The following is a 27096-nucleotide window of genomic DNA, read 5'->3' as shown; positions in this document are numbered from 1 at the left end:
CGCCCGGCCCGGGAGCACGGGGCAGGGGCGGACAGTGCCTGCCCGCGCCGCCTCCGCCGCTCCGCGGAGCCTGAATCTCGGGCTGCCCCCGAGGCCGGCCCCGCCGATGCACCCGGGGACGTGTGTCGGTGAGGTCCCTGCTTGCCCCCCCCGGGAGCCGCGCTCGCCCTGCGGGGTCGGGAGCGGCCCCTCCGCGCTGCCCGAGAGTCGCGGGGCGGTCCCTGCCGAGCGCGGGCCGCCGGGGGCGGCAGCACGTGGCGGGCCCGGTGCGCGGGGGGCGGGAGCTGCGGGGTGAGGGGGGTTTGCCGGCGGCCCCCCCGTACCCTCTCGACACGGCCGGGGTGCGAGGCGGGAGCGGACGGTGGCTCTGCCCGCGGGGGTGGCGGGAGCGTTTTCTTAACCGCCGACATAGTAAAAAAAACAAAAGGCCATTTTATTTCTTTTTCCGTTTTCTGCCGAAACCACACTGAAAGCAGGGCTGTTCCCGGTGATTTTACAATAATTTCTGGTTGCAGATCCGTGTAGGAAAAGCTTAAAATGCCTGTGCTTGGTCACCCAACGGCAAAGACTTAAAATATACTGTAAGTCAGCTGCTGTATGTAGTATCACCAGCTCGGCGTTTTATGTGACAGAACTGCCTTGCTAATCTCATGTGCTTCTGAAGTATCTCATCCTGTGCCCTTACATAAATTGAAGTGGCTTTTTAGTGGTAACTTTTTTCCGTGGTACAAAGGATAACATCTCAGAAATAGTAACTTAGCGGTAGTTTATTTTGGCTGTTAAAACGGTCTAGGAAGCTATGGAGCTGGTTTTCTTCCCTGAAAAGCACCGTTCTCTGCAGTGTGGTTTTTTTTTAGTTCTTTACTAAGAAGTAACTTGTAAGTAACTTCAGTGTCTATTATGAAAGCAGATGATGATGGTGTTAAAAAAAAAACCACCTGCGTTCCATATTATTTCAAATACAGTCGAAAGGAATTTAATTATTTTAAAGAGGTGAAATATGGCAGGCAATGTTAAGCAAATTCTACACTCTCTTGTAGATTACCCTCCCCCTGCCTTGGTATTATTTTTAGGTTCCTTGTGACCTGTTTGCATTGGGAATTCAGAACTTGTCTACCCTGCTTTTTCCAGAATCATACTGTGGGTGACTACAAAACTATTAAGTTTATAGTAAAGAGGAAATGAAGCCTCATTGGTGGAAATGATTCATGCTATATTAAATGTTTTCTTAATTAGCACCTGTCTCAGATGTTTATGTTAAAAAAGGTCTTGTTAGATGTGCAGCACTCTGTCCTGTGGGTAAAAGCCCTGAAAGCTTCCATGTAAGCTTTGGGTTCCTGCAGTGAATTTTTTGCTAGAATTACAGGAGGTGTTTGTCATGAATTTTTAGGTTGTTTTAAGAATCACTGGCAAAAGCAGATTTTATATAAAAGCAAAAGCATGACAGAGTTGCTTGGTGAGGTTCACTCTGCTACTTACTGTGTGGTTAAAGCATGCAGTGAAAAAAATCTGTAAAATCAGTAGATCTAAAACTAAAATCAGCCAAAATGATCAGCGTGGAGGCCGGGGATGGGGAAAGGGTAAGGATGAAAAGAAATAAGGGGACCCTCCTGTTGAGTCATATGGTTCAGAGTGAATTCCCCCTGCCAAACCTAGCCCCAGGCTTGACTGATAGTTTAGGCACAAAAGCTCTTGAACTTGACAGCACTTAATCGATGCCTCCAGTTAACCAAGTTAACAAAAGATTTTGTAGAATTTACTATCAGTACAACAGTAAGTCACTTACAGGCCTCACTCACAAATGTAAAACACTTGAGAATCTGGGAGAGCAGCATTCACAGTACATTTGCTATAGCATACTTACACTGCACAGACACAGACTTGAAGAGTGTGTACCAGGTGTATATCTGTGAAAAATTCCCCTACTCACGGTTGATGCCTTTCTGTCTCCTCAAGGGACAAAGAGCTGAGCCTTGAGAAGTGGTATCAGCCCAGGCTCCATCACCAGCCATTGGCAGTGGTCCTCCAAGAATTGCAAACTGGGTCTGAGAGCTGCCTCTCCAGAGGGAAATGCTGGCCACAGCCTGCTGCAGTCCAGGAGAGCTTAAGGGATCTCAACTTAAGATCAGTATTCATAGGGTCTCAAGAGAGAGGGCTTTAGTCGTAATAATTTTTCATCCTGTCTCCAGTTTGGGTTGGTCCCATAACAAAAATATTGTTCCACTTGGGTTGTTAATTCATGTGAAAAAAAAAAAAGAAAAAGGGTTTTCAAGGATGTTTGTTAAAAGCCATGAGCTTGTTAGATATCACTGTTTCCTGAGAGCAGACAGTGTTTCCGATAGGCTCCGGATGAGCTTATTCTTGGGTGCTGTTTGCCAAGGCCTTGAGATGGTAGTGTGGCCTGGGGTGGGGGTGTGAGAGATGCACCACCACTGTTCTAATGTCTTAAGCTAAGTGAGGGAAGAGATGGTTGGGGGTTTTTTCCCGTTTGTATTTGAGGTAAATTAAAAAGCTTTTCTTAAAAGCAGGCATGTCATCTGTGTCATGAGGCCACTGAAAGAGCAAAAAAAAACCCAGTGTGGTTAAGGGTAACAGGAAGAAGTAAGGACTATAACCAGGGGTCATGTGAGAATGTTTCTGAACCAGTATCGAAGACCAGGTCTTGAATTATAAGGCCAGGAAACTTAATGGTGGAATTCTGCTAACAGCGTCTATCTTGACTTTTACGAAGGTAAAATACAAATTTAGGGAGTAGGTGTTTCTTAATAGTCGTCCTACTGCGTGCTGCAGGTTCCTCTGTCCAGTGTTTTGAAAGTAGATAAGTGAGTGCATAGAACGTAGATTTTAATGTAATGACAGAACGTGATGAAGTGTTTGTTTGAAATGACTTTCAGATCTCACAGCTAAGCTCCTTGTTCAGTGGGGAAGCCACCTCCGAGGCCATTAGGTTCGAGAAAGGTATAATTAGATTGCATGATCATTCAGGTCAGTGAGCACCGTATAGAGAAGTATTGCATAGAGAAATAACCTCAATAAGCTAGTCTTGTGGTCAGAAGCATCTGAATAATTGTGTCTAGACCAGTGGATGAAGGTGCACCTGCTATAAAAGTGAAACCCAAATTTTGTGACATCTAAAATGGTGGTTTTCATGAAGAAGTTGTAAATAAAATTATTACCAAAAATGATGACTTTATTTAACATAACTGTTGAGAAATCAATTTGAGGAAAAGCGTATTACATACATATTTTCAAAATAAGTTTTTCTGTATTAGCAGGAAAAAGTAAATTGCTGGGATGCAGGAAGCTTAATATTTGTTATGAACCATACACATTTGTGATAAATATTACTTACCTTCTTTGCTGCATTTTTTTTTTTTTTACTGCAGTGGATCAGGATAAGAGGTATAAGGCTTTTATGACCAGTTGCATGTGAAGTAAGTTTGGAAATGTAGTCAGCTGAACAGTGTTATTCAAATTTCTCTTTTGGTGTCTGATGTTGAGGAATTGATTCTATATTTACTTATATACTTACGTTGTCTTCACAGTTGTGAAAATCTGTTTTATGTACATATGCTTGTTTCAAAACTTCCTGGATATTTCTTGAAGTATTAGCAATTCCATAGGCTGAGGGTGGAAGAGTCTTTTCACAGCCCAGTCCAACTGCTACTATGGGGTATGTAGGAGTTGTTTTCATAGATTAATGCTAGTGCTTATGTTTTTTGGGATAATTAGCTAACATGCAGGATAAAATCGATTGGTGCAGCTACTAATTATAGGGTTTTTTATTAAAAGGTACAGAGAAGTATTTTCAGGTGGCTTAGGGAAATATTGCATATGTGTATGCACAGGAACATGTAATACAGGTAGGCATGGTACTGATAGTAAGCACAGTGTATTTTAGGTAGCACTGTGTGCTGTAGACTTGTGTAGGTAGTAGAACAGAAAAATAAGTGGGGCTGTGATGCATTTTGGCGTGGTGGTAGGACAGGTGTCTGTTCTGTTCTTATGTGCAGTGCATGTTTCTGAAGCTGAGCTGTTTGAAGAAGAGCTGGCTTAGGCTCTTGTGATCATAGCCATTTTCAATATGGGATATCTGTCTTGTATGCTGATCTTTTAGGTATGAAATAAGGTAGAGTTTTCTTAATGTGCATCTTTTTTGATTGAGGTGTAAATTGAAGGAACAGAGCAGAAGACTGAAAACTTTGGGGTGAGAAGGAGCGGTGTTGCCAGTAATTTTCTTCAGTCATCTTCAGGTGGTTTGTCCTGTAACTCTTAAGTAGCTTGACATGCTTATTCAGAAATGTCAGCATCTTGTAATAGCTGGTTTCACAGCTAAGTAGGTTGCATGTATCTTAGAGTTCTGATAAATTTGTGATCTTATGAATTTGCACGTTACCTGCGCAACATATTCTTTTTGCCTCTGTAAATCTTTCTAGGCATATAATAGTCTGACTCTGGGTTATCAGATCATGAGCTACCTGTGGTTGAAGATGACTGGAAGCTGAGAGAGTGTGGTAGCAGTTAGAAAAGGTCGCGGCGATTTCAGTAGAAGGTCTTTGCTGGGGTAGTTTTGTTTTGGTTTTATTCAGTCAGTACTGAATCAGCACTATTATACAATGTGCTGTGGGAAGTGCTCTGTTCTGGCTGGAATGTTAAACTGAGAAGTTCACTAGTCAAATGAGCACACATTTGAAAAGATGAGAGGTAAGAGTTAGGGTTGTTCTCACCATTGCCTCAGTAAAAAGGGAGCAAGTTCAGTGATTAATACGGGTTAGTACTTAACATTCTCAAAGTGTTGTTTATTATTCCTATACTCCAGCTTGAAGCTTGATACAGACCAAATCTGAAACTACCTGTAGTTAAAGTGTTTTAAGAATAGCATTGAGTATAAGAAGGCTGTTAAGACTTCTGGCTAATGGTTTTAATATCTAAAGTTACAGCTAATGTAGAAAATTCTTTTGTTAGTCATAATCAGGAAATCATCTAGATATTTGTGTTTGTGGTCCCTGTCAGGCAATAGCAGACTTCTGTTTTTTAAAATTAAAACACTTTCTGATTTTGGTTAAATAAGTTAGAATTTTAATATGTTGTGCTACTACTGTCAGATTTGCTAAAATGTACAGGCTACAACTTGACAGATAGATTGGATTTTAACTAAGAAGGAAGGGGGTTTTGGTTTGGGTTTGTGGGGGGTTTTTTTTGGTTTTTTGGTGGTTTTTTTTTGTTTTGGTTTGGTTTTTTTTTGGTTTTTTGGTTTGGTTTTTTTTTGGTTTTTTTATGTGTGTATGCTGTCAAATTGTTCTAGCTGCTGGTAGAACCACTTTTTTTGAACACAATATTCTAGTCTGTGGTCAACAATTTGTAATTGTATTTAAGATAAGAAAACTGGATATTTTTACAAAGCCTGTCTACTGCTACACTGAGCTTTGGTTTTGCAGGGAGCTTATTTGCTTGTCAGTAAGTTTGGATTTGTTCCATGTTCATGTTTGGAAAACCAACAGAAGGTTGACAAGTTCTGTATTTTTTCACCATCTTTATAATTTTCAAATGTGTTGGAGATGTACAGGACACTTCTTCACAAACCTTTTTCTTCAATTCAGTATTCTGATAGGTTATTTCTGCCTTTTCTGTTAGACTTTGGAGAATTAGTCTGAAATTCTAAAAGTCCTTGTAGCTTTTTTGACAAAGACTAGAGAATACTCAGAGTTTAGAAATTATTATTGTCAGTAAAAAGTTGAACTGACGCCTAATTTGACTTCAACAAAAAGCTCTGCTGAATTAATCAGGTGGTGGTGTTCACTTCGTGAAACTTCCAGATGCTTTAGAATATGCATGTGAATTGCCTGCTCTGAATTGACGTTTAGGTTACTATGATGGTTTGCTCAAAAAGAGATGGGCATTTCGTGACTTACTGGTCACATGTATGCCCCTGCTAGTAGTTGTTCCTTTTTTCACTGGAAACAACAGAATTTTCTCAGATAAAAACCAGTGAAAGTTTTTCAGTTGACTGGGTTTGAAGCAGTCACAAACTCACACAAACTGCTCAGGAACGTGGTCTTGCTGATGTCCCAGTCCTTCAGTAGCCAGTGTTCAGTGCATACCTGAGGTGAGAATAAGGTATTGTGTGTTTAGTTCTTGTGCTCTGACTGCAGTTAGATTGGCTTTTATTTTTTAGAGGCTCTTGTGCTTTGGCTTCTTTCCAATCATCCTGCTTCCACTTCTGTTGGCAGGATTGCCTATTGCTGTGCAGTGAACTGGGTTGAGGAACTGATCTGGCTGTAAACTGTGTTAGAACAAGTTGCACAAACATTATTGCTAGGCCAGAAAAGCTTGAGCATTGCTGCTGTTCAGTATGACTGCAGCCAGTCAGGCCTTCTCACCTCCTGTTGGAGCTGCTGGCAATTTTGTGCTCTCCTTTAAAAAAAAAACCTCCAAAGTCTCTTTATGGATATCAGAAAGTCTGGAAATACTTAATGCTTTTGGGTGCCAAACGCAAAACTTTGAGTTTAAAGCAGACTTTCTCTATGTTCTGCAGGACTATGTGGGTATAAGTATCTGAATCATAAGGTCTTGTTCTTTGCAAATAAAAAAACTGCAAGCTTCAGCTGTTCTGTTGGTACTGCAGGTACCCTTGGTATCATGTTGTGTTAGAATAATCTGAGCTTTCTTGTCTTGTCAGCTTAATGTGACACAGTGTTGTCTTGAGCTTCTGTATGAATCCTGGGTTTTAGACAACATCTGTGCCATGGTTTCAGCCATCGGTACATACAGAGAGGTGAAGTGAGCTGTGTTGTTTTCATGTTTCTTGTTCTTTTGTGTTTATTTGGATGCCCCTAGAGGGGTAAGCCTTTCTTGGAAGACCCACAGTCTAGGACAAGCCAAGGGGAAAAAAATGGGCATTTTACAGATGACTTTTTAGAGGTGTAAAATGTTGTAATTGGTTATTTGTTCCAGCAGTTCAATTACTGTGTGACCTTTGTAGGCATTTATCAGTATGTTGTCTGACATGGTTGGAGAATAAAACTGCAGTGCATTTATATTTGTCCATAAAGCATGTGCATCATTTCCACACTTGTAAAGAGCTGTGCAATGTGAATCTTCCTTGGAAAGTCAAAAGTTGCTTCTTAATGTCTCTAGAGATGATTTGCAGTTAAAAAGCTTATTGTCCTTTGAGAAAGACACTATGTAAAGTCAATCTCCTCAAGAATGAATCTACCTTGAGATAAGGTCTAAAGAAAGGGAGTTACTTTAAAAATAGAGGGCAACAAAGCTGTTATGCATGAATATTGCAAAAAAGATGTATTTGTTTAATGATTTTTAAATAACCTTTTCAAGCATGCTGAACAAATTTGGAGTTGGAATACATCTTACAATATATTATGAGTGTTGGCTGCATTCCTTTGATGTTGGCTAATTCCTTTGAAGAGGAAAACAGTCCTGTGCAGAATATAAAACCCAGTGCAAACCCCTGGCTTTAAGAATTAGCACATTTTTTAATATGAAAATGTAAGGTAGTCTGATATTAATTTGTGCTTTGACTGCGTAACTACATAAACAAGTTCTGGTTTTATAATTCCTGGTGATTTTAAGGAAATTTACCTTCAATCCACTGAAAATAAACACGAATTTTACTTTGCCAGTGAATTCAGCTCTGCTTATTGTGCTTTGAACTATCCATGTACATTGTGTATTGGGATTGCAAATGGACAGCAAAAAAAACACCCAACCACCTTCAAGTATTGTCCTAAGTCCCAGCCTCTGCAGCGTAACCAAATGAACAAAACAAAAACACACCCAGCCAGACACCCTTGCAATTCTCATTAGCTGAAATGTTTCTAGAAATTGAGAGTGTTGTTCAAGTGACTGAGAGAGAAGTCTGGAGATGCTTAATAAACTATAGAGTTTTATATAGAGAACATCGGGTATTCTGCTCTAAAATATGACTATGTCACAGCAGTATTATAAAACAACTGGTAGTGTTTAACTTTTTGGTTAAGTGATTAAACATTTAGCATTTTAGGAAATATTTAGAGAAAGTTCTGTTTAATTGAGCAGAAAGCATGTGTTCTTAAAAATCATAGGCAGTAGAAGTCCAAGCCTGAAGTCAGTTAATACTGACTTTTTGGATAATTTCATTGACGTGAATTTTACCCCTTCAAAAGTGCTCCTGGTGTTCTTCATCATTCTTGCTATAACAGCCAGTCTTCTCCAGTTAAGAGCAGACTGTTGTATTTGGCATTGTGATTGAAGTAGTTCAAGCACTTGCTCTGTGCCATTGCAACAGTGTATTTGTGTAGATTTCGTAAAACTTCTTATCAGGGTTTCTTTTTTGCATTTTGCCTTACTTGTCCATAGAAAAGAAGGGTGGAAGCTGTCGTTTTGAACATATTTGCTTGACTGTTTATGTCCATTTCCTGCGCTCCATTCTGAAGGTGGTTGGTGGTGCCATGGAAGAAGAATCTGGATCTCGGGAGATGGGAATGAATAACCAGGATCAGCTGGTGAAGAGCAAGTGCCCTGAGTTGTCTGATACAGCGTTGCAGTGTCCGCAGTCCAATTGTTACAGCCTGGAAAACACTGGCCCCTTGGAAGAAGCTGAGTATATCACAAAGAACAGAAAGCACCCAGGGTCCATGTGCTGTTCCCAAGAGTCCCGTGAGGAGACTCCTGGGAGAGAAGAAGCCCGTACTGATCCACCTGATGGCCAACAAGATCCAGAGAGTGAAAAACACAAAGAGAAAACGTTGGGTGTGTTCTCTTTGGCGTTCTGATTTTTACTATAATATTTTTAGAAAATACTATAAAATATTTATAATATTTTTGTAAAGTAGCCATGGATTTGCTCTTTGTCTCAAATTTACTCTGTAGCCAAAAACTTGTCACCCGTAACAGGATATTTTGAGAAACTGTGTGTGCACTTCTGCTTGGGAAAGACAGTTCTTAATACATATGTAAGACTTCTTCAGCTGGCAATGCTATTTTTACATGAACTTTAATAATAACGTGGTAATTGCTAATCAACTTTTTTAACTTTCTGGTTTAAATCTAGGATGGTGGTGTTCAGTGCTGCCAAACGTGGCTGATAATTAAATTCTAAATGCTTATCAAGAACATATCTGCCAATAGTTAACCTTCTAGATGTAATTTTTTCAGATTTTTTTACTATCTGTGCAATTCTAAAACAAAAATATTTTTGTTATTATATTAAAGTAATTTTTGCTACCCTAGTTGTCGAATGGCAAGACAAATAGGACAAGACAAATTTATTCTTGCTGATGACATCTTGTGATTACTTCCCTTTTGTCATCTGTTCAGATTATGCAGCTGTCAAACCAGGGAACAACTTAAATCAGGCTAATTTCTCATGGATCTATATTTTACTTCTAAAGACAGGCTGCTTTTCTGGTATATGGTTTTTCTTCCTCGGTAACATTGTCTATCATCCATTTCATAGGAAAAGAAGTGTTATTATTAATGCAAGCCTTGAACACGCTTTCTACTCCAGAAGAAAAGCTGGCAGCTTTGTGCAAGAAGTATGCTGATCTGGTAAGTAATTTGTAAAGATAGCAGAAGTTATTAATGTGTTAATATTAACTATGGAATGCAAGAACAACTAATGAAGGACGGTTAATGATTTTGAGTATTTTATGGTGTTGGTAAAAAAAAAATTCAGGCTGACTGAGTATTGCTTCAGCCAAACTTCCTTGTAGTCATTTCACTTCTACGTGACTGCCCAAATCCAAAGAAAAAACAGGTTTTGATAACTTGTTGTTGAAGCATAATACTAGGATTAACAGAAAAGTTAGTTCTTTTGGGAGTAACTGATAATGCTTTTGTGCTAGTGTTTAATCCTTTTAGGATAAAGGGAAAGAACATACTAACATACAGAGAGATTCAGGGGAGGGAGAGAGAATGTTCAGTTATATTTAACTCTTTAATGAATTTTGGGAAATGTAGGATGTTGTAAAGATCTAGGTTTAATTTTGCTTTGTGCTTTCTGATCATGTGAAAGAATGGAAAGAAAGGGTTGCATGTCTTCAGTAACAAACCAAAAAGAAGCAATTTGTAAAGTGCATTCCTGCCTCAAGTTAGTAATTTATTCTCTAAAATAATTGATCACAAAATTGGGGGTTAGAGGAGAGCGTTCATAAGTTTACTTTCCAGAATGTTCTTGGAGATAACACTTGACTAATTTTTCTTTAGACAGGGACAGACAGGAATGAAAAGACTGAAAATCTTGCATGTGTATGTTTTCCCACCATATTTGTAGTTTTGTTAAACTAAAGAGATAACAAAAAGCCTAAGTTTTCTCTCTGTAGCTGTCAAGTGTATCATATGCAGATATTTCTGAAAATGAAGGCTGTACAACATGGCATAACTCTTCTGAAATAATTTTTTTCCCTTTGAAATTGATATTGTCTCCAAAACTTTGAGGATGATCTGGCAGGTGGTCTTTTTACTCACAGAGGCAATATTGATTACTTAAGAACAGACTTAGATTAGTTCTGTTGTGAAAATCCTGAGTCCTCCATGGAGGTCTGTTACATTTTTGCTTTGTTTTCCTTGCTATCTCTCACTTGCTCTTGGTTCATGTGAGTGCATTTCCTGTAAAACTAGCAGCTTCTCTAAATCACTGTCACTTTCATTTAAATGAGAAACAATAATAGTTCTGAATTGTAACTCAAGGATGGGGAGCCTACCTAAAAATGAGCTTCGATATTGTGAGAGAAAAATGCTGTAGGTTAGTTGTTCCTTATGAGCAATTGCTTGTGCATGTGATGCCTTTTCTATTTAAGCAAACAGCTCCTGTGTCACCTCACAGTGGTGATGAGGGCCTGCATAAGGAGCTAGGCCAGTATGAATCCCTCAATTCTGCAGAAGGGAAAAAAGTCTGCCCTATTTCACTGTGAGTTTTATTATTACTGGAAAGATCTCAAAACAAGTAGGGAGCGGCTAGACCAAATAAATTGTAATCTCCTTCAAGAAGCTTGGTAGTCAGAAGAGATGTGTCCTTGTTAAGGTTTTTGCCCTCCCAGGAGGGGATCAGCAGACTGTAGGCAGAGTAAGCATTCACAGTCGCCATGCTAGAAAACCACCTGCTTTCCTCATGATGCTCAGAATGGCTGAGGAGCTGGGTAGGAGCTTGTCTGGGTGTAAGAATAGCTCTATTTCAGCTATGTGAGTTTGATGGATGCCTCTGTTCCACTTAGAATGTTTAGGTTGGATCTGATTGTGTTCCTTTTAAGATGCATTCTTTCCTTCATGATAATGGTGGAGAACCACTGGCATAGATGTCAGGTTTAATGCCAGCAGAGGTTTGAACTGTTTATGACAGTCCATCTACAATGCTTTTTTTCTTTTTTTAAAGATTCATCATCTTTAAAGCTCACTGTCAGGTTTTTCAGTGATGTCTCATGAAAAGGACTGTACAATGAAGGTAGGAATGCCTCTCTCCTGGCAAAAGATCTTCCACAATTTTTTTTCCGTAATTTGGAATCTATCAGGAGATCAGCCTGTGATGCAGGAAGGTTTGCGTCCTTGGTGATACATCTCACACTGGCACATTTTTACAGGCCTGAAGTTTCATAGGTGTGCAGACAGCACAACAACTTGAAGTAGTGTTTTCTGGCCGTGCAAGAAAAGGGCTTTTTGTATTCAGATGTGAAACTACGCCCTTGATATTCCATTTCCCTAAACTACATTAAATACACTTTTAATTTACTGTTGTCATGGAGGTCCTTAACTTTATTCTTTCTTTTGTGCTTCAGTATTATTTTGAGCTCTTTCAGAAAATCAACATTATTCTTCTGTCATAGTGATGTTCCTCATTCCTAGCCCACTTTTCCTGTGTTGTGTCCCAAGGCTGAGGCACTAATAAGGAGCAGTGTAACACTTAACATTGTAGCCTTCTTTGCAAAGAAACAGCCTCTAAATAATGTGGTTACTCAAGGAGCGCAAAAATCAGGTATAATGGAGTATCTCTGTGAGATACTAATGCAAGACACTTCTCTTCACTGGATATTCATAGAACAGATTTTTGAATATGTACACAGAGTTTACCTGTGTCATCTACCATGTAAACAGCTAAAGGAAACAGAAAAAAAATTGCTTCAAATGGTTGAGACTGCAGATCTTTTGAAGTCTGGACTATGTTGTTGTAATAGTAACTGACTTGATTTGTCAGGGCTGCTAGTTTTGTCTGTTCTTTTCTGAAATACTGCAGAATTTTACAAACTTGTATCTATTACTGCTTCCTTGGTAGGAGCTCCTGCTGACAAGGAGCTCTGTACAGTTCTGTGGTTTTTCTTTTTGATAGCAGAAACAAGACCTGTTGGATAAACAGTTGCATGTACTTTCAAGATAAGAGTGAGAAAAGTTGTGACTTGTTGAAAAGCCAGTCTCAGTTGGCTTTTAATTGTATCTGCTACATCTTCCTTTCAGAGGGCTACTCTTACCCCTGCAGGTGAAAAGCAGGCTGATAGCTCATAGTCAACAACAGGTACATGCTGCCTGTTCCTTGAAGGCACATGTTAAGTTGGAATTTGTAAATTTTCATTTTCTGTCCTTATACATTTAGAATTGTCTGGATGGATGATGGCAGTTTCTCTTTAAGACCAACTTGGGGTTTTAATGAAATTTTACTTCCTTGTTTTCATCCAAAATGTTCAAAAGTTTCTTCAGTGTTCTCCTCTAGATGCATCAAGATGGTTTCATCTATGTTTATATAACAAATCTACTCTCTAACTATAGTTGGAGGAGAGCCGGAATGTTCAAAAGCAAATGAAGATACTGCAGAAGAAGCAAGCACAAGTTGTGAAGGAGAAAGTCCACTTGCAGAGTGAGCATAGCAAGGCCATTTTGGCACGTAGCAAACTGGAATCTCTCTGTCGGGAGCTTCAGCGTCATAACAAAACTTTGAAGGTTAGTTTATTTACATAAGTTACAGTGCTGCTGGTGATGGAAATCTTACAGATCACTGCTTAAAATCAGGACTGCTACCTTTTTCTTTGTCACTTTGTCCATTACCTGTATATGTAGATGAGTGGCATGTAGTGTAACTGTAGCTGATTTTAAGGTAAGGGAAATGGATAGTTAACTTGCTGATGCCCCTTTCCCCCCTCAAGCCAATTCTTATTACTTGCAATATTTGATCTTGTCATATTTGTTTCTGGGAGCAGTGCTGGTAACTATTGGAAAAAATAAGCACAAGTAAAATAATAGCAGCATGAAATGGCAGGGTAACCAAAAAGCTTAATTCTGTCAGAATATAATAAATGGGAGTGAAATGGAAGAGAGCCAAGATAGATAATTTGTGATTGCTGTAGAAAATTGCATTATAGTATCAATGCTGATTTTTTACATCTGGATAATGCTGACACTTGCAAAGGTACTTATGTAGCATCTTAATACCAGCCTTTGAGTAATGTTGGTAGTGGTAAAGACAAAAGTTTCTAGAAGTTTTGCAATTTCTAGATTCTTTTTTCCACACACTTCACATGGGTAGTCAGCATGGCATATTATGATTGTGGCTTGTGTTAGTTCTAGCACTCTAGAAATTGAAACTGTACAGAAGTGAATTACTGCCATTGTTTCTGACTCAAAAAGTGCATGGTTTGACCTCAACACTTTTAATATTTTATATTTAAGTATTTTATGAATATTTATCCATAAAAGGAAGAAAACATGCAACAAGCACGTGAAGAAGAAGAAAGACGGAAAGAAGCAACTGCACACTTCCAGATTACACTGAATGAAATTCAGGCTCAACTGGAACAGCATGATATACACAACGCCAAGCTTCGTCAGGAAAATATTGAACTGGGGGAAAAACTGAAGAAACTCATTGAACAGTATGCATTGCGAGAAGAGGTGCTTACAGTACACTTGTCATGGGATTTTATTAGTTCCTTGGCTGTAAGAATCAGATAGTTATTGAAAAGGGAGGAAAACCCCTCATGTCTTAGAGCCATTTTATATATCATTTTTGCCATTATTCTTTTTACTTCACTGCTGAGAGAAATTTAGTAGCTGTTGGCTCCCTGTCCGCCCTTCCTGACTGGTTTTGATTTTCTAAGTTCAAGATGCATTGGAAAAAGTCTTTCACAATGAAAGTAATCAAACAGAAATCAAACAGATATATTCAGAGCTCAGCTGGGCAAGGTGTGAGTAACCTGATCAGGCTTTGAAGTTGACCCTAGTCTGAGTGGGTTAAATGGCCTCCAAAGGTTACTTCCAACATAAATATGTATTAATAGTTGAAATTCTTCAGAATTATAATGGGAGGGGATATAAGAGTTATTCTGTCTTATTTCTTCCATTTCATTAAGGTTGGGGTCTTTTGGGGAAGCTCCTTTGTGTACATAGCTGCTCTTGTTGGCACAGAATCGAAGTAAGCTATCATGCTTTAAGAACATATTTGGCCTGGTGTCATGGAAATGTCTCTAAGGCTATAACTGAGATGTCTTTAATTGGCACCAGGATGTGAGCTAGCTGCTCTAAGCTACAATGATGGAAAACAGCCAATTCTCCTTGTCCAAGGAAGAACTGAGCTGCATGGAGTTCTACAGCTAAGATTAATTGGCTAGTTCTTAGCTGGCACAGGAGGTTTGGAGTGTAATTTCTCAACTGTTTCTGGAAGGTTGGTTTTTTGTTTGGTTTTTAATCTGGATCACTTGGAAAGCTCTCTGTAAGGTAATTCCCTACCTTTTGCAATCATGGAATATATGTATCTACCTTGAAAAATGTAGAAAAGACAGGAAATTGCCTTGTGCTACTTTATGGATGGAAGTAAGACTGCAAAATGCAATGATTTGTGGGATTTCATGAGTTAATTAACTGTTGTTGCAAACTTTCCTCATTATGAGCTTCTGTAATTATGAAAACTAGAGCTCTTAGAAGTAACACAGTAAAGATTAGAGGTAGATAAACTAGCTTTAGAAGCAAGGATGTAGACTGCTTTTTACAGGATTTTTGAAATGTCTGGTGTGAAGTGACTGATGGTATTGTACCAACTTAATGAGACAGGCACCTGGCTTCCATGAAAGACAAAAAAGGGTAATTACAGTGTATGGAGATAGAGGGGTGAAAAAAGGCATGGAAAACGGTCTTTTACCACTTTGTCTTTTGCATGAAACTTTTAAACAGTGTGCATCTCCCCAAACAGTACATTGCCTTCATTGACCAGCAGACTGTCTGTGTTTGGTTATTATTATTTTCTTTTTCCCTTTAGCATATTGATCAAGTGTTCAAACATAAGGAATTGCAGCAGCAACTTGTGGATGCCAAACTTCAGCAAACTACCCAGCTTATTAAAGAAGCAGAGGAAAAGCATCAGCGAGAACGGGAGTTTGTAAGTGAACTCTATATATGTTAAGAGAAATAAACCCCACCAAACGAGACTTTTCCTGATTTAAAGCAAATACAGCAAATTGAGAGGACCATCTTTTGAAAGTTAGAGTAGATTTCAACAAGGAGACCTGAGATTTAAGTTTTGTGTATGATGCCTAGAATATTGATGTCCATGCTAACAGGCAAGTAATCTTACATGTTTGCATTCTCACAGCAAATATGCTAAATAGAATTTAAATTTATCTTAGACTGGGGAACATGCTCTGAAACACCAAAGTACTTTCTGCAGTCAAGAGTTGTAACCTCTGGTTTTATGCTATAAGAGATAACAAATACAGAGTTAAGTACATGTTTTTGTGCACTGTTTGCCCTCCAAAATATGTGTGATGTTTTATTTGTATGTTGATAATCAGCAATATACTTGCAGTCTTCTGAGAAGTTTTCTTCCAATGAATCTGTTAACTTCAAAAAAAAGCCCTTATTTTTTCTGTATAATCTTAAATAACCATCTAGTGTTGGATTCTTCTGGTTTTTTGGAACATAATTTCTGCATTGTAAGTAGGTGAAAATCTCTTCAAACATGAACCTACAAAATGGTGTCAAGTTGAAGTAAAATTGGTTTGAACTAATCTGCAAAGATAATATGGTGACTGGAGAAATGAAGGTGGGAAATAAATTAGGCTACAAACCAGTTACAAATTTCATACAGTTTGTTAATTAACTATCCATAATTTAGCAGTTCAGACTTGCTAGAGAAATAGAAATATTGGCTCATGTTGCCAGTTAGAGAAATGTTTCAATAAAACTCTCTGCATGCCATCACATGCTTTCAATTGTATATATGAAAATATAGTTTAGTAATAAAGCCTGTGTGAGAAAATATGATTGAATAGCCCTTAGGTGATGTTAATGTTTGTTCATTCTTAATCATAGATTGAGTTAAGCCATTTTTGGGAGTACTTTTTTTCATTATTTGGCTTTTTGCATTGTTTTTTAGCTGCTAAAAGAAGCTACAGAATCCAGACACAAATGTGAACAGATGAAGCAACAGGAAGCTCAGCTGAAGCAGCAGGTATCTTTTTTTAATGGAGAGATCTTCAGTAGCAGTTCCAAAAAGAAAATACCAAGAGATTTGTGACTGTAGTGAACATAAGGCAACATCTGAAAAAACTTAATATCCAGATGTTTGTGAAGAGTACTTAGTATTTTTTATATTAGTATTTATTTTAATTCGTATTTTTAAAAATAATTTCCAGTAGGGAACTCTTCCATAGTGTAGCATGAAATTGTAAAGAATTGATGTTTTGGTCTTGCTGTTTAATACATCTGGAGAGTACTGTTCCTGGAAGGTGCTCAACATTGAATTTCTGGAGTTAGTGCTCTTCTAAATTAATAGTGTTAATAGTACAGAGACTAGAATGTAGGAAAGCTTAAGAAGAAAAGTTTAGGAAAGCATGGCTTCTCTGAAAATATTGTTCGTTTGTGACTGTAAAGAGTTGTGTGGGGATTTTTACTCAGGCACCTTTTAGAATTGGTTTCTTACTGTTTCCATCACCACCTGTTGTGGAGGACTAGGAGCAGGCAATGTCCCATTTATCCCGTAGTTATTCAGATTTAGTAACTTGACTGTCTTTGTCCACAGACCCTGCTGTCTTCAAATTATTTTCTTGTTGTAATGTAAATGCTACAGCAAAATCCCCTCCGATTTTTGTGCTTTGGATCTCCCTCAGTCATTGACTGGACATGAGCTCAGCATGAGGCACAGGGACATGGCAGTTTCAGCCAGCACCAGAGCAGTGGGAAACAGTAGCTATTCTCTTCACTGTGTGTCTGTTACTGCTTCATTTGAGGTTTTGTATGAAGCCTCTGTCCTGGTTTCAGCTGGAATAGAGTAAATGTGTCTCTGTTCTGTGTTTTGGATTCACTATAACATTGATAGCACACAGATGTTTTGGCTGTTGCTAAATTGTGATTATTTTAAGTCAAGGGCTGTTTTATATCTCATGCTCTGCTAATGAGGAGGTACACAAAAAAACTGGGAGCACAGCTGGGACAGGTGACACTGGCCAAAAGGATGTTCAGACCAGAAAAAGCCAGGCAGGCTGACGTGGGCTTGGGAATAGGATCTGGCATTGGGCAGTAGGTGGTGAGCAACTGTGTTGTGCATCACTTGTTTTTAATTTCCTAGGCTTTCCAGGAGTTGGTTTTAAAGTGTGTGTGTATGTGTGTAGTTAGACGTAATCACACACATCTCCATTGGACTTGAACACAGGAATATGCAGATACTTTCAAATAGTTTTTTTACCATGCTTAGTCTTTTATGATTTTTTCCAAGTTGGTTACCCTTTATTTAAAATCTCACTGCCTCTTTTGTTGTTTTTAATAGTTACAGTGCGTATAGTTAGTGGTTTCTTGGGGCCAACAGATTGAATTAGAAAGTTCAGTGACAATAGGCAAAGTCATGATGTACTGCTGACAAGCCTGGCTAATTCCTGCTATGAAATTCCCTTTACTAATAGAGTAAACCACAATATTTCTGTGCTCTTAAATGTATTGTCCTGCAACCCCCAGTGTAAGAATTGAGAGAACCTACTACTCTTCACTGGGAGTAACAAGTTACTGTGAAATGGTTATGTATTCTTAGAACATCAAATCACACACTGATTAGGAATCATTGTTTTAAAACTGTGTTATTAAACATACTTTGCAGTTCTTTCTTGGTGATTTACCTTGTGGTGCAGGGCAAGAAAATTTTCTGTTATTACATGGTAATGCTCTTGACTTTTTAAAGTGTAATGCTCTTCACTGTTCTGTGGATTTTTTTTCAATATTCACTTTCCTTGATTTTTGTTCACTGGGCAGATTACATTGGTTGTGAATGTGTATTTTGGTTTCTGAAATCAATCCTTTTTATTTTGTCCCAGCCTTGGTTATTAGCTTTGGCTGGTTAAGGTGGAAAGATAGGTAATTCCTAAGTTTTAATTTCACCAACCAGGTGCTGAATTTCCTGTATTCTAGTGGGGAAGTAAAAATGAGGTAGTGATGAACTGTGATGTCTTCCAGCATTTTATTAAACATAATATTCTTTTTACTTCAGAATATATTGCTGTTCTATAAATACAGAACTCTACTTCACATATAATTTGAATAGCACATTTTCAGACAAGGTCTGTGTGTTCCTCAAATGGAAATTGTAATATAGCTTAAAAAACTATAAGGAAGTTAATGTTTTACTATTTCTAGTTTCATTTTGCCACGTACTTACATATTTTTGTATTTGTATACACTGTTGAGATGATTGTCCCTGCCCTTTTTCCAATAGCTTTCTCTTTACATGGATAAGTTTGAAGAATTCCAGACCACCATGGCAAAAAGTAATGAGCTCTTTACAACTTTCAGGCAAGAAATGGAGAAGGTATTTATAGGATTACCTAGTTTCATAAAAAGTAATATAGAAATGCATGCTGTTAGTGGGTTGCATTTTAGATTTTATAAGCATCTGCCTTCTGAAAATATAAAGAGTATTTTGACAATTTAATGTGGATCATAAGATAGGGTATAAGAATTATGGGAGAGAAATGTAATTTTTTTCTGTATTTTAGCATACTTAGGTAATACTTAAATTGTCATTTCAGTGTTCTACCAAATACTGGTTCTCATTCTCTTTGGCTGTGCTTATGTTTTAAAACTTTTCCTCGAGGTTTTTATTTATTGTACTTGAAAGTTGATAGTCTGTTTCTTTTTAGACTCAATATTGTTTTCTTTGAATGCAGAATCTGTATTTGTGGGGTTGATTCTGTGCAGAAGCACTTTCCCAAAATAACTTGTTCAAACTGGACTTGGAAAGTAATGCAAAGAAGTCTATTTACTCAAGCAAAACCACCTATGTTACAGCACAAGCCACAAAATTAAATCTTTTATTTATCTTTTGTAGATGACAAAGAAGATTAAGAAACTGGAAAAGGAAACTATTGTGTGGCGTACAAAATGGGAAAACAACAACAAGGCTCTTCTGCAAATGGCTGAAGAGGTAATCATCTTTTAAGCAGCACTGTAGTTCAGCTAGAGCCTGAGTCCTAGAGAATTTCCAACAGTTTTTCAGTTTTAGAGAACTGGAGGTAATGCACTGTAGCCTCTTCTTGGACTTGCCTGCATTATGTTTCCTGTTATGTAAGTTATTGTCCTCCTCAGGCATGGAAAATGGAAGGCTGCTATGTAAATCTAAGCTGTTGGCACAAGAAGAAATTGAGCCTTGTTATTGCTTACTGTTTAATTGGTGGGATGGGTATGAAATCATACAAGCTGAAGGAATTGACTGTATTTCAATATGCTGAGCAAAGTTCAACCAGTGCTGTGATATAAATTGTTTGAAATGCACAAGACTGTTACAAGGGAAGCAATCCCTGTGCAAGAGATCTGGATTATCTGAAGAGCTTTCTTGCATTGCTGCTGCTTTTGAGGTCACGAAATGCCGTTTTACTTACTTGTAGTCTGGCAGGAGCTGTGCAGTGCAGGCACTGTCCAGGGCCTGGTTCGGGTGTGTGAGGTCTGGCCTTGGCAAACTGTGCTTGGTTGAGTAGGATCTGCTATAGTGCTCTTTATCTTTCCCTCCCTTCTTAAAAGGAGCTAGTTGGGAGAGCCCCAAGTGTAGTCTATTCTGGCCTGGATTCTGGATGGATTGTGGATTTCTTATTTCTGTGCCCTTCTCCTCCCTATAGTTGGCATTATTTGCGTTGTAGTTGACAGTGTTATGGGAGTTCATATTAGGGTCCTGGCTGATGTCCAGCCCTTACTTATAGTTAGCATTAAGTGGTTATATAGTTCTCATTGCTTGTTTTGAAAGGCATCCATTGCCACTCCAGTTCACAGCTAAGTGAAGTATGCTGAAGAAATTGGCTCTAGTTCAGCTGGAATTTGGCCTACTGGATTAATTACGACTTAATATTCAGGATTAAATGATGGTGATTCTTTTAATTAATTTAAGGGGGAGAAATGGTTATATCACAGAGTTTTTATTTCTTTTGTCCTTCAGAAAACAGTAAGAGATAAAGAATACAAAGGCTTTCAAATAAAACTGGAGCGTTTGGAGAAGCTATGCAGGGCCCTTCAGACGGAAAGGAACGAGCTGAATGAGAAGGTGGAAGTGCTCAAGGAGCAGGTTTCTCTTAGAGAAGCAGATGTGGATCTGGCTGTGCAGGTGTTGCAGTCCTGCACACTCAATTCCCATGAGGAGCTGGGAACTCCCATTGACACAGAACCAGGAATCCAACCCGATGCGGAATCGCGTGCGGGAAATAGCTCAGAAAAGACTGTCTCAACAAGTCCTGTTCCTGGCACTGAATCTGTAGACTAAAATGAAGTGTAAACACTGTATTGAGAGATATATTTTGTGTATAACTTCTCTGTTGGTGGTAACTATTTGGTTTTGTGGTGAAAATTTTCTTACTTTTTCTACCATATCTGTATTTTCTTAGAACTACTGGACTTATGTGGTACAGGAAGCTGCATAGCAGCTTTAAATAGCTTAAACTATAAATTTTCCACAACTGTGTTGCACATCTGCCTCATTTTTTAGAAGAAAATATTTTTCCATAAAAGGATGCATGTGTGTTTCCTCCCCACAACACAAATCACTGTCATGGAAGACTGTGTACAGACCTAATATCGTTTGGGGAAAATGGTGACAGCCGGTCACTCTTTTGTTTTAAAGAACAGCACTCTGGTTTTGTTCATTGATTTGCCACTCAGTATACTAAAGATTATCAATTTTTCCAGTAAATTTATCTACATAAGGATGTCTAATGGCCAGTAAAAAAGTCAACTCTTCCCCTATATATGTTTTCATATATATGAATGAAAAAGTAAAGGTCCAGAATATATTAAAAGGTATGTTTAAAGGGTTTTATGTACTTTGTGGTATGAAGAAACAGCTTTGAAATACATTAACTTGCAGCTGGTGAAACAGGGTGTGCAGCTTTTTGCAGATGTCTCAGGGTTGTGTTGTAAAGGTTAGTTTGGACTATTTGCCCTACCTGTGAACACATTAAATATAAATGTGTGGGAAAATGTATAGTGATGCTACCGAGTGGGATTTTGCAGCTGTGGAGCCTATTGCACAGGTGTTGGTCACGTTCTTCCCTCTTAGCTGCAGTGTGTCCACCACATGGTTATCCTGACTAGAGAAATTCATTCATGTCTGAGCAAACCTCTGAATTATCTGAAGAGCTGGAAAATAAGACATTTCCTGCTGGAGGTGTGGAGGCAGGAGTCTGGCATACAGACTTCCTCTAATAGCCAGGTATGCGACGTATTTAAGTGTTAGTTAAGGCTATACTGTTATAATTGAACATGAAGATTCAGATATGTCTCCTGAAGTACAGCGTGGAATTTCCTGCACGTTCAACCTCAAAGCTGCACCAGTTGGCTGAGTGCCTTCCCAGTCAGGTTATCTGGTAAAGATGGTACTTCACATTCTTACACTAACATACCATAAGCAAAGTCCCCTTGTTAACCTTAAACCATATTGTATTTTCCTAAAAAATTTGATACCCACATTATGACTTCTTTTCTTGAAAGGAACTAGGACCAACATTTATTTTTTGGCAAGGCAATGTGATCTAACTACATGCTACCCCTAACTTTAGTTCCCATGCATTTGCTTTCTAGTTTTGGTTGCTGTCATTTTAAGAAATAAGAACATGTGTAGCCTTTTCTGGTACTTAAAAGTTTTTTGCACTTACTTGGGAGGGGATTTCTGAGTCAAGCACATCTCAAGGAGCTTCCTACCCCCATTGCCCTTGGCAGTTCAGTGGCTAAATTACTTGAATGTTCAGGATGCACTGAGCTCCCAGTCCTTTTCCTGTAGTAATGTACGTTGAAATAACTTAGCTGTCTCAGAGAGAAAGGTTATGTAAGTCTAATACAGGTGTTTCAGCTCATACCACTAAGAGGATCTGTACAAATCTTACATTTCTGAAATAGATCAAATGGGAAGCTGGCCATCTTTCTTGTATATTGTGTGAGTTTGGTGTTTGTGGTACAAGCACAATGCAGGAATGAAAAGAAGATAGCAATGAGCAGTCAGGTTAGATTCAGAGCTTTGAAATGTTGATCATGCAAACTGTATAGCATAAGAATAACTGGAAAGAAATATTTCAGACTTGCTGTTCAAATTACTTGCTTTATAGAATCAAGCTTGAAAAAACAGGCGGTGTGAGAACTGGTTATCAGCTAACACTAAGTATGATGTAATTTTCCTGAGGAAAAGCAAAAAACTTTGTATCTGGTGCATCATACCCTTGGCAAGGTAGGACATGCAGTTCTCTATTTTTACAATTTATTATTTGGACATTTGTATTCTGAGCAATTCTTTCTGTAGTGCTTGTTTTACATGGAGGCAAGAGTGCGTTTTTGGACCCTGCTGCAAGAATAAATTAAAGGGCTTTTAGAGACAAGACAGATGTATGCAACAGCAATACAAGTATCTTTGACACTGGCTAAATATGTAAATGAAGCTGAATGCCCCAAGTGAAAGGCTTTTAGAATGGGGATATTTTCTCTATTATCTTCCCTCAGCATATCCTTATCATAGCAACTCATCTGACCAAGGCAAACTGTACTTCGCTTCCTGAAACCAGTCAGTGAAGTTTCATGCATTGATTAAAAAGTGTTTTTTAAAAAATAAATACAAACTGATGTTAGGGATAGCTCAGCACTGTCACTGATCTGCCATACTGCAGGCTATTGCACTGCCAGGCTGCAGCCAAAGGGGCTCCAGTAGGGTTTTTAAGTAAACTTGTATTACTGCCTTTCTCCCACTACTACAAACCATTTAACCTGGATATAAACTGATGTAGCCTGAGATGAGTGTGTCTAATTGTCAAAACTGGGGCCTGATTGACAGTTTCACCATGATTAAGCTGCAAAAAGCTAAATTGTATGTGATTCAAGACCCAAATACGTGTATACATACACACGTAAGTTAGGGCTGTATCTGTATTGTTTTGTCCTTCCTTTCATGCACCTGGTTATGTTACAGTTCAATTCTCAGGTGTTGCAGAAAATCTACCTCTTTGGACTGTAGATGGAAATAACTGTGAAAAAAGTGATGCAGAAATCTAGTTTGTGCTAAACACACTGCTTTATTTTTACAACCCATGTCTGCTTTCATGAGGAAAAGTGATAAATGAACAGGCAGTCTTTGTTTTGCTTTTCAAAAACATTTTGTAGAGATTTTTCACTAATGTGAATCTGAAATTTTATCTACTCAATTCTGTATAGATTAAGTAAATAAGTATGCTTAATATATTGGACTCTGAGTTTTTCTTTTAACATCATATTCATGTCTTCTAACTGAATCTGCTGAAACTGTATTTATTTGAAAAGTCAAGAGTGAAAATTAAAAGACATGACATCTGATTTCAAGCATATTGTTGAAAGAGCTGCTCTGGGGTCATGGCAGTGACTTGCACATTCCTGATGGTATCTGGTGGGAGCAGCCCAGGGCAAGGGGTGAGTAGGTGCTGCACTCTGCTCACCTCACCTGAAGTGTCTTAAGGTGAGAGTCACTTGGACCATGAAGGGCAGGCAGTCTGGCTGAACCTGCCCCTGCCTGCTTCAAATTCTCCTCATGCCTTCTCTCTCCAAAAATTTACCAATCATAGTTCAGTTGGGTGAGCTGTAAAAAAAGTGGGGATTTATGCTAAAAAATAAGGTTTCCTAGTAAGTTCAGCAAGTGCTCCACATTCTGTTGTACTCTGTGGGGTCATTTGTTCCTAATGTACACTCCCTTCCAGTTTCCTAATACTGAGAAGTGTTCTATTTGCCTTTTTTGGTATATACTCTAACATTTGGCAACTTCCCTAAACTGGGTTTTGTTTTGGAGCTGGTTTTGAGTTCAGTTTTCTTTTGTGTCTATTTTTTTCTAGGTAGCATTTGGAATTGCTCTACAACAACATATGCTCTCTGACTCTTTGAAGATAGTACTAATTTTTTAATTTTAAAAATGTAACTTGTTTGACAGTACTGTTGTATAAAAGTGACCAACAGGGGTCCTAGCCCTGAGCCTTTTCTAGAGCTGTGCCAAGTATTTTGAAATCCAATCACACTGTCTGGTCTTAGTTGTTCTACTTCAAAGTATTCCTTTGTATCTCGGACTTGCCTCCTCAAAGGTGCTGCCTCTTCTCCTGTGTAAACACCTCCTTCCCTCCTTTCTTCCTGTGCATGCTGATACAGAGGTCAAATCTGGTATTATTTCCTTGGATCTTCCCAGTCTTTCTGAGTTCCTTACAAAAACTGGTCAGACTTGCAAGCTTTTGCTAGAGAGAAATTTGGTCGCAGTTAATAGCTGGGGATTTTGGCTTTTTCCTTTTTTTAATCAAGTGCTAAGTCTCTCCTGCTAATGCACATGCAAACATGCACACACACATTTGAGCTGTACTTGTCTAGTGAAGAGTAAGTCTGAGGGGAGAACCTCTTTCCCCAGCTGCATTCTGAGCCCTTCAGGCAAGCGTGTTTGATGTAGTCAGAGATAGTTGGTTTTAGGCCTTTAGAAAGTTACTCCTCACAGATACTTTTTGTTCCTTTCTGGTTTGGTTTTGTTTGGTTGGGGGTTAAGTTTTACGTTTAAATTTTGATAATTTCACCTTTTTCTTCTTGTTTAGCTATTTCTTCTTGAAGAAGGTTGTATTTCCTTCTAACAGCCTAACTCAGCCTCATCTAACTGTGCTAGCCTTTACAGACCTTGCTGACTCTGGTACCCATCGAGCCTAAACTATTAAGTGATTTAAGAATACTGTGGTGCCCGTGAAGACTTCAATTTCCTTTAAAACTGTTTGTTATCTTTTAGCTTTGGGGTTGCATGTTATTTTGGACTTCTTGTTTGAACTGGGATCTGGGCTGTACTTGTCTCATGGACTGGGACACTTGAAACAGGCCTTAGTGTATTTCCAGACTATGCCAAGAACACTGCTCCTACAGCTCTACTTCAAGAAAGTAACCTCCTAAGAGTCTTTACAAATTTAAATACCCTGTTATATCTCATGATATTTCAAGCTGAGGAAATAAATTTAGGTCTTTCATTTTTAAAATTAATCTGAAAACAGCCATGTGACAAATAGTCCATATTGATGTAGTTCACTATCACTTCCACCAGATTTAAGTTCTGGTGTTAAGCATCAAAATAACTACCTCAGTTCTGCCAAGTCCATGATGATAATGTATTTAATCCATGTAATTTGTTGGAGTTGTTTAGTTGGTTTCTACCCTTTATGCCTATATTCATACAAAACTATTTGATCTTGGTTATGCTGCCTGTTTTATAAATCCTTTTCATCAAAGCTTTTGCTGGCTTTGTGCATCTGCTGTTTCCTGCTGGTTGGTTACTGACTCTTTTCCAAACCCTTTTCTCCAGAATATGGATTTCATGCACTGTTGATGTTTTAAAAGAGTGATCCATTGCCCTTTAAAGGGGAAGAATAGTTGAACTCTCAAAACATTCTGTTATCCATGTTTGATTCTGCTTGAACTGGGGGAAGCTTTGAGTTTAAAATTCAGAAGACAGAAGCTCATGTTTAAAGAATTATGAAGAATCTACCCCACCAAACATCTCAGTGGCCAAAAAGCAACAGGTGAAACTGGGTGTTTGACTGAAGTACTTGTTCCCTGTAGAGAGTTTACACAGCTTTCTTTAGCTGTTTCAGTGCTGAAGTGAAGAGGCATTGCTTACACATGGAAGACAATATAGTATGGCTGATGGCATAAACTGTGTGGCCACATAGCAAAAGTTACCTGTTATCACAGTTAATGTTCTCAAGGGTCTTGCATTTTACAATAAAAGCAAATACAAGTCTTCATACACAGTAAAGTAAAACCCCAAACTTGCTTTTTGCCACACTGAAGCAAAATGCAGAAAACTCTCAGGTTTGTTGTTGTATAAGTTACCAGTCTTCCAAAATATTTCAGGATCAGTTACATTTAATGCCTTGCAGCTCCTCACATATACTTCTGTCAAGTTTATCTTCAGAGGAATTGGTGATGCAAACCATCCCATTCTTAGAGAAGAGTGGGAGCAAAAGTTTGTGATGCACAATAGTAGTGGCCCTTGGCTTTATTAGCAATAAAAGAGCACTCTGCCACAGGGCTGCTGCTCTCCAGAAGTACTGGTGTGGTCTGACAAGAGTCTGGCTGAAGATGTTTATCATTCAACTTCCAGAAAACATATCTGTTGAAATAAAACAGCTGGTTTAAAATACAGTTTATAGTTTCACTGTCATTCATGCTGTATTTCAATACAAAGACAAAAGAATTTAGATTTCTTTAGTGTCGGCTGAAAACCTTGGAGAGAAAAAATACTGGAAAATTACCTCACATACATAGGTGTTGAGAAAGTCACTGTAAACGGATAGTTTTCCACTTTAGATTGCCTTCTATAGTTTTTGTTATACCCAGTGTTCTGGACACAGCCAATACAAAAAAAGGTAAGTCTCAAAACTGTACACAGTTCTCTTGACAAGAAAGGCCAGTGGATGGAAAGCCTGATGGTGCTTCCTTTCTCCAGCACATATGAATTTGCAGGAATAACACACTGAACTAAGTACACTCCATAAGTATACCTAAAGAAACTTGTCTAATGCAATAAATAAGTATCTTGCTGGAGCCATTGTTCAGGTTGACTGCTCTATTACTTTTTTTTTTTTTTTAACTTCCATTACATTTACTACTACCAAACAGCAGTGCATTAAGCAGTTA

At 38.4% G+C, this 27096-nt stretch overlaps 1 protein-coding gene across 2 annotated transcripts; it reads left to right on the top strand.

Annotated features, from left to right (window-relative positions):
* Positions 1 to 23651, top strand: TXLNG (taxilin gamma). 2 transcript variants are annotated; one of them, XM_053971020.1, is made up of 10 exons: positions 1 to 128; positions 8433 to 8748; positions 9455 to 9546; positions 12751 to 12921; positions 13675 to 13869; positions 15230 to 15349; positions 16346 to 16420; positions 18671 to 18763; positions 19283 to 19378; positions 20381 to 23651. In XM_053971020.1, exons 2-10 carry the CDS (start codon positions 8448 to 8450, stop codon positions 20699 to 20701), a joined length of 1464 nt encoding a protein of 487 aa, XP_053826995.1. In that variant the 5' UTR covers positions 1 to 128; positions 8433 to 8447; the 3' UTR covers positions 20702 to 23651. The 2 variants fall into 2 exon arrangements, with proteins under 2 accessions (XP_053826995.1, XP_053826994.1); XM_053971019.1 differs by lacking the exon at positions 1 to 128 and adding an exon at positions 376 to 581.
* Positions 23652 to 27096: the final 3445 nt, after the last annotated feature.

This window comes from Vidua macroura, chromosome 2 (genome assembly GCF_024509145.1).
Source record: "Vidua macroura isolate BioBank_ID:100142 chromosome 2, ASM2450914v1, whole genome shotgun sequence".
Classification (NCBI taxonomy): domain Eukaryota; kingdom Metazoa; phylum Chordata; class Aves; order Passeriformes; family Viduidae; genus Vidua; species Vidua macroura.
The sequence above is the reverse complement of the archived record's forward strand: the minus strand, read 5'-3'. Positions and strand labels throughout refer to the sequence as shown.

What these genes read in the sequence shown, in the direction of transcription:
- TXLNG (XM_053971020.1), top strand. Translation starts at nt 8,448, where the DNA reads ATGGAAGAAGAATCTGGATCTCGGGAGATGGGAATGAATAACCAGGAT. An exon ending in ACACAAAGAGAAAACGTTGG is followed by an intron (nt 8,749 to 9,454) that starts GTGTGTTCTCTT and finishes TCCATTTCATAG; the next exon opens with GAAAAGAAGTGTTATTATTA. An exon ending in TCAGGCAAGAAATGGAGAAG is followed by an intron (nt 18,764 to 19,282) that starts GTATTTATAGGA and finishes TATCTTTTGTAG; the next exon opens with ATGACAAAGAAGATTAAGAA.